This window comes from Silurus aristotelis, assembly GCF_946808225.1.
Source record: "Silurus aristotelis genome assembly, chromosome: 28".
Classification (NCBI taxonomy): domain Eukaryota; kingdom Metazoa; phylum Chordata; class Actinopteri; order Siluriformes; family Siluridae; genus Silurus; species Silurus aristotelis.
Genome location: NC_139601.1, coordinates 448394 through 455893, shown reverse-complemented (window position 1 = coordinate 455893; position 7500 = coordinate 448394). Strand labels below are relative to the sequence as shown.

Here is a 7500-nt window from a genome sequence, read left to right as displayed (position 1 = left end):
CATTAATTGACCAGTTTATGGAGTTTACAGCTGTGTGTCAGTAACAAACCCTCGTTTGAAGAATTTGGTCACAGAAAAGAAACAGGTACAGAGAAGGTGTGAAGGTGTGTGTGGACATGTGTAAAGGTGTGTGAAGGTGTGTGTGAAGGTGTGTAAGAGTATGTGAAGGTGTGTAAGTGTGTGTGAAGGTGTGTTGTAGTCTCTTGTAGCGGGTGATTGTGTGTATTTGTGTCTCCATAGCTGTCATGTGTTCAGAAGCGTTTGAGCGACAGTGAAAGCTCCAGGCGTGGACTCGAGCGGGATTTGAGCTCTCAGCTGCAGGAGGCTCGTGGCTCAGAGAAGAAGCTGCAGGATGAAGTGAGGAACCTGAGCCTGCGGGCTCAGGCCGGGGTTGAAGCATCTGCGCAGATTCAGCTGCAGCTCAGCGAGGCACAGGGGCGCCTCAATGCCACGGAGGCGGAGCTAACGCGTTCCGAGGCCGCGCGCCGCGACCTCGAGTTCCGATTGGCCAGTTTGCAGTCGGCACTGACTCGCACGCTGGGTATCGGTGCAGGGGGGCGGGGTTTACGTGGACGCAGCCCTGCCGGCTCCGCCCACTCATCGCTCATTTCCGTGGCGATGCCCCAGCACCGGAGCGTGTCTCCTCTACGTGGCTCTTTATCGCCCCCTAAAGGTCAGTAGAATATTATCACTGAGTTTATATCACTGCTTTATAAACTGGGTTTCAACTGACATCCATCTTTCTGTCTCAGATGTTGCGGAAAAGTCCATTAAGTCCACTCCTGATCACACGACTGCGTCTCGTCCCCTGTCCCCTGAGAGAGGAGACACACCCATCTCTCTCCTCCAACCCGACCTCGATCCCGAAACACTCCGGAACGGCCTTCGAGACTTCCTGCTGGAGCTCCGAGAAGCCCAGAGAGAACGGGTGCTCAAAGGAATACACACACTTATAAACTACTATGCACACACACACACACACACACACACACACACACACACACACACACACACACACACACACACACATTATATCATCTTGTGTAATTATGTGTTTGGTTTAATATTTGGTAATATGTATAATACGCTTTCTAGGTGTTTTTTTTTTTATAACTGTTGTGTGTGTGTGTGTGTGTGTGTGTGTGTGTGTAGGATGAGGTGCGCAGCCAGTTGGGGGTGCTACAGCAAGAACTAGAGGAAATCAAAGGAGAGAGGGACTGTGCTCAAAACCGTGTCACTCAACTTCACAGCACACTGCAGGAGTGTCAGGAAGGTAAATACGTGCACGCACACACACACACACACACACACACACACACACACACACACTATTATTGCTCTACCTGTTTCTAAACTCAATTTTATTAAGTGTATGCCCAATTTTCCTTTTTTTTGTTTGTGTTTGTGTGTGTGTGTGTTTGTGTGTGTGTGTTTGTGTGTGTGTGTGTGTGTGTGTGTGTGTGTGTGTGTGTGTGCAGGTAAGCGGAATGTAGACAGTCGCTTGAACTCCACTCAGACATTACTGCAGCAGCAGGAGGTGGTGGTGAGGAGAGGAGAGAGAGAGAAAAGGACTCTCAGTGAACGAGTGAAAGAGCTGGAGAGAACACTGCAAAACACAGAGATGGAGCGCAAACATCTACAGGTTCACACACACACACACACACACACACACACACACACACACACAGAACATTATGATTATCTATTATAAGTCCATTGTATAACGATGAAATTTGTTTTCTACACACACACACACACACACACACACACACACACACACACACACACACACACACACACAGGAGCAGTGTAATAAACTCCGGGCGGGGGAGGTTCGTCTGGAGGCGGAGCGCCGGAGACTGAGGGAAGCCCTGGAAGGGGCAGAGTCAAGGGCTACAAGGGTGGAGCTTGGAAGGCGGAGTCTAGAAGGAGAGATCCAGCGGTTGCGAGTGTGTCTTGCCGAGAAAGAGACGGAGGCGCAGAGTGCCCAGGACCGACATGATAACAAGCTCAAACAGGTGAGTGTTGGACAGGTAACACACACACACACACACACACACACAATAATTATAACAACTTAACGGATAAGCATTAGTGAAGAGTCGTTCATGAACAAGTCATAATTGTCTACTGAAGCGCAGGAGCAAACATCTGCGTAGGTAATGTCCAGGAAACAGAATTAATCTCGACTCTCCCAGTCCGAGTCGTGTGTTCTTTTATCACGTGACTCCCACAGACGTATAAATGTGATTAAAGAAATAAAATGAACTAAATGACTCAAAAGAGATTCATTCATACTGTTGAACGAGATTCTAAATCAAGTCACTAATATTATTCCGATCCTCCCATCACTGGTAAACATGTGGTCATGAAATATTGCCTGTGTGTGTGTGTGTGTGTGTGTGTGTGTGTGTGTGTGTAGGTGGTGGAGGCCGAGGCTCGTGTCTCATTGTTACAGAGGGAAGTAGACAGAGTGACATCTCTGCTCAGTAAAGCTCAGGATTTGGAGTGTGTTCAGAGAGACAGAGTGCAGAGTCTCAGTCAGAGCCTGCAGGACAACAGTGCAGCCAACAGTGCCACCCAGGGGAGACTCGCCACACTGCAGAAAAACCTTACACACACTGAGCAGGAGCGCAAACAACTGCAGGTCATATATACTCACACACACACACACACACACACACACACACACACACACTCACTATAGATTACTGTACATGTCCAAAAGTGTTTTAGAAAAAACTATTTGGACGCCAGACTTTTCCACACAGATGTGGTTCTTCCCCAAACTGTTGCCACAAACTTGGAGGCACTCAGTTGTATCTGATGTCTCTGGATGTTTTAACATAAAAATTTCCCTTAACTTGAACTCGGAGATGCAAACCTGTTCCATCATTACAATGCTCCTGTGCACAAAGCCAGTTCCATGAAGATCTGCTTTCCATGGGCTGGAATGAAAGATCTCCTGCTACAGAGCTCAACCGTATTATATATGAGTGTTAATGTGAATGTAAACACTGACTGCTGCCCAGAAACCCCCTCACCTTCTCACCTACCACAGTACCTGACTTTACTAACAACCTTATAGCTGAATGAATCTCCACAATATTTAATGGAACATCTTCCTAGAAGAGTGAAGGTCCTTATAAGAGCAAATAAGAACCATAAGGTGAACATTTCTTGTTTGAAATAAATATTGTGTGTGTGTGTGTGTGTGTGTGCGTGTGTGCGCAGGAGCGTGTGGACAGCATGCGAGCGTCTCTGTCTGAAGGAAAACACGCTGTAGAGACTCTGACTGAGCGCATACAAAAGCTGCAGGCTGAACTCACACACAGCCAACTGAGATGCCAGGAGCTGGAGACAGAGCTCTCTGATACACAGGAGGTGTGTGTGTGCGTGTGTGTGCGTGCGTGTGTGTGTGTGTGTGTGTGTGTGTGTGTGTGTGTGAGATAATGTAAGGCTCAGTTATATAACCTCTGTTCCTCTCTGTAGGCGTTGCGTGTGCGCTCGGCCGCCCTGTGTGAGGCGCAGCGTTCTCTGCAGACGGCGCAGACAGAGTGTGTGTGTGTGGAGGAGCGAGTGTGTGTCCTGCAGCGAGCCGTGGCTCTGTTAGAGACTGAGAAGAAGGACGCAGAGAGACAGGCAGTGCGTCTGGAGAAGGACAAGAATGCGCTAAGGAACACGCTGGAGAAGGTTCGAAAGCAGAACTTCACAAAAAAGAATCCCTGTTCAATGCACTGTAGTCCCACTGCAATGCATTGTGGGTAGGCATTGTTGAGACGTGTTCAGTGACTTCCGCTCGTGTGTGTGTGTGTGTGTGTGTGTGTGTGTGTGTGTGTGTGTGTGTGTGTGTGTGTGTGTGTGCAGGTAGAGCGTCAGAAGCTGAAGATGGAGGAGACCACCATGCGTTTGTGTGCAGAGAAGGAACGGCTGGATCAGTTACTGAACACAACGGTGCAGGAACTACAACATGCACAGAGGCAGATCACCCTGCTGCAGGTACACACACACACACACACACACACACACACACGTACAAGGTTGCATTTCTGCTTTACACATTGTGTGTGTGTGTGTGTGTGTGTGTGTGTGTGTGTGTGTTTTAGACCCAGCTCACAGAGTTGGAGGCATCACAGAGTGTGAGTGAGCTTGACGATGCCCTGAAGGAGGTGGAGCTTCTAAAAGCCAATCAGCGTGAGGTGGAACGACTGAAAGCGAATCAGAGAGAGGCGGAGCGAACACTGGCCAATCGGGAGCGAGCTCATCGCCAGAGAGTGAAGGGACTGGAAGAGCAGGTAATGATATAATACACACACAGCTGATAATAATAAACAGAGGTGTGTCTCGGGTTCTTACCTGTTGTGTGTGTGTGTGTGTGTGTGTGTGAATAAAGGTGTCCACTCTGAAGGAGCAGCTCCAGCACGAGATACGGCGCAGACATCCGTCTCTACCGCTGAACAACTGATCCCAGGTCAGCTTGTGCCAACACACTGATCCCAAATCAGGAGTCACCGTGGAGACCAGCATGTGACCTGATACAGATCTGTGTGTGAGTGAGTGTGTGTGTAAGTGTGTGTGAGTGTGTGTGAGTGCTTTGAACACTAATGCCTGCAGAGACTCAGCAGCACTGATATGAGCTCAGCAGGTCCATGGGCAGCTTCTCACTCAGGTGTGTGTGTGTTTTACACTCTAAAAGACTGACTTCAGTTCTTCAGCAGTTCTTCATGATGTCACACCTTTGATGTTATTCATGTTGCATGGTCACATGACTGTAATTCAGTACTCGTAGATGTTAGGAGCATCTGTTCCTCTGGTATTGTTATCAAAGGTAGCATGTGTGTGTGTGTGTGTGTGTGTGTGTGTGTGTGTGTGTGTGTGTGTGTGTGTGTTTCTCCTGGCTTAGGGGAAAATGAAACCAGGACCTGAAGCGTGCATATCAAGACGTTTAGCGTGTGTGTGTGTGTGTGTGTGTGTGTAGACTTTTTAATGATGTAACTCAATAGATAAATTTGAACTCTTTTTCTGAACAAAATGACAATAAACCTAAAATAATTTTGTCTTCTGCTGCTGAATCTTCTCTTGAGATGCTTCTGTTCCTCCTCCCTAAAAAAATCACGCTAAACCCTGAACAGTAAAAGAGCAGGCTGTAAGGCAGAGGGTGTGTTGTAGGTCAGACATGGTGGTTCAGTGGTAAGAGCCTCACCGCTGGTGTGAGAGGTTGTGGGTTCGAATCTGGGTGAAGGAGGATGGAAGAGAGGAGAGAAAGTAGTAGAAGTAATAAAGAGTTCTTTCTTAATTTATAAAAAAAATATATATATGTAACTATTTTTCTTAAAAGGAGAAATGACCCTCTGGAGGTTGTATCTTTAGGTCCCTCCTCTGCTCCACCTACACACACTTTCCGTGCCTCCTATGACAGACCACCTTCAGCCATTCGTATGTGAGTGCACCATCCAGACACTCATTCTATAGCTCACTTGCCCTCTGCTGTAGCGCACCGCCCCCTCGTCCTCTGCCGTAGCGAGCCGCCCCGTTGCTCGCCCTCTGGGGTAGCGAGCCGCCCCCTCGCTCGCCCTCTGCCGTAGCGCGCCGCCCCGTCGCTCGCCCTCTGCCGTAGCGCGCCGCCCCGTCGCTCGCCCTCTGCCGTAGCGCGCCGCCCCATCGCTCGCCCTCTGGGGTAGCGAGCTGCCCCCTCGCCCTCTGCCGTAGCGAGCTGCCCCCTCGCTCGCCCTCTGCCGTAGCGCGCCGCCCCGTCGCTCGCCCTCTGCCGTAGCGCGCCGCCCCGTCGCTCGCCCTCTGCCGTAGCGCGCCGCCCCCTGCCGTAGCGCGCCGCCATCTCTTATACATCCTTCTCATGAGTGCACCACCCCAGCACTCCTCCAGCTCCACACATAGCCCCTCTGTGAGGTGAGCTGAGATCACTGCCAGGATTTGAGCCTGCTTTCTCCTGTACCTTCGCAGCATCGTCTCAACCAACTGAGCCACGGAATCTCATTCACACTGCTTTCCTCTGTCACACCTTCATCCTGCTACGGCACCACCTTCACCTCTAAAACATGCCAAAAGGAGGATTAGAACCTGCACCTTCACACACACCATCAAAATAACCCTGAACATTACCATTAGACCACAGAAGAAGATGAGTGAGTGGCGTGTGCTGGACCTTTGTCTTCATACACTTTTTCTCAGGATCATGTAAATCATATACACAAACAGTAATTATCATTATTATTGTTTACTTTTATATTAAAAAAAAAAATGATTCAACATGAAAAGTTCCACAGCTGCTGCAGGTGGGATTTGATCCAGAGTTCAAAACAGTTCCAGGACCAGTGATGCAACCATCTGAGCTACAGAGTCACACTTTCAGCATCTTCTCCATCACACTACATCCTGCTACAGAACCACCAAGTCCTCAAAAACCTGCCAAAAGGAGGAGTAGAACCTGCATCTTCACACACCATAAGAATAACCCTGACTGTTTCCACTGCACCACAGAGGAACCGGCATGAACATGTTCTGCTGAGGTCTTAATCAGTTTGCTCAGTTAGAAAGTAACAGAAAACACGTGTTTTTAGAAGAACAAACTTTAAAGTGTAATATTGTTGGTGATTATTTTACTGAAACAGCACCATGAATTCATCTAAAACACCATGAAACGAGGATTAGAACCTACACCTTCACACACCATCAAAATAACGCTGACTATAACCACTACACCACAGAGGAACACTGAGCCGTGTGTGTGTGTGTGTGTGTGTCAGATGCCTTCACACACATTTTGTGCACAAAAAAAACATCATCTCTGCTGCTGCAGCAGATTTTTTTTATCCAGTGTGTTTGTAACACAGTGCATCTACATGGCTGGAGCTGAAATGTGCTGGAACACGTGCTCCTTTGCATCATGAAGCTCTTCGTGTAGAAGTCCAGCACACCCCCAGCTCTTCTGTTCCTCTGTAGATTAGTGTTTTAAGCTCAGGTTGAGGGATTAAAGGTGGTTCTGTAGAGGCATGAGGGTGTGAAGGAAGTGCTGATGTGTGTGAGATTCTATGGGTTAATCAGCTGGGATTGAGTCACTACTACTCAAAGCTCTGATGGGTTCAGTGAACATGGAGTAACTCTAAAAGCCTGACTCGAACAGGGTCATCAGTGTGTTTTAGATGTTTTATTTAAACTTGATTGCTGCAAACCAGATGAGAAAGCATGAGTAAGAAAGCTTTATTTTTTTGTAACATAAACCCACTTTAAAGTCATGAAGAACCCCCTGAGGAACTATTTCTGACCACACCTTCTCCTATCTGATGATCCCACTGGCACTTTCAGACACGTTTTTCTTTCTTTCCACAGTGGAGAGTTTCTTCTCCACTGTGGTCTTCAGCATTAATATCACTGTAGACACTAAAAGAGTTCTCAGAGGCAGAGGAGCTCCAAAGTTACATCATAACATTTCTGCAACACTGTGAAAACGTTTGTCAGTAAGATGGATTTCTCTCCAGTGGA

General features: G+C 48.1%; 1 protein-coding gene across 3 annotated transcripts in view; it reads left to right on the top strand.

The window, feature by feature from the left end:
- The window catches only part of crocc (ciliary rootlet coiled-coil, rootletin), a 22305-nt gene extending 16996 nt beyond the window's left edge, over positions 1-5309 (top strand). For 2 of the 3 annotated variants that reach the window (XM_083533694.1, XM_083533695.1), the window contains exons 27-37: positions 241-673; positions 753-928; positions 1153-1273; positions 1479-1642; positions 1803-2018; positions 2423-2647; positions 3235-3384; positions 3493-3693; positions 3868-3999; positions 4107-4295; positions 4394-5062. In XM_083533694.1, coding sequence (XP_083389820.1) covers positions 241-673; positions 753-928; positions 1153-1273; positions 1479-1642; positions 1803-2018; positions 2423-2647; positions 3235-3384; positions 3493-3693; positions 3868-3999; positions 4107-4295; positions 4394-4465 — 2079 coding nt within the window. In that variant the 3' untranslated portion in view covers positions 4466-5062. Of the gene's footprint in view, positions 1-240; positions 674-752; positions 929-1152; positions 1274-1478; positions 1643-1802; positions 2019-2422; positions 2648-3234; positions 3385-3492; positions 3694-3867; positions 4000-4106; positions 4296-4393; positions 5063-5084 lie in introns of those variants that run through there. The other variant, XR_014532178.1, reaches the window with a different exon arrangement.
- The last annotated feature ends 2191 nt before the right edge of the window (positions 5310-7500 follow it).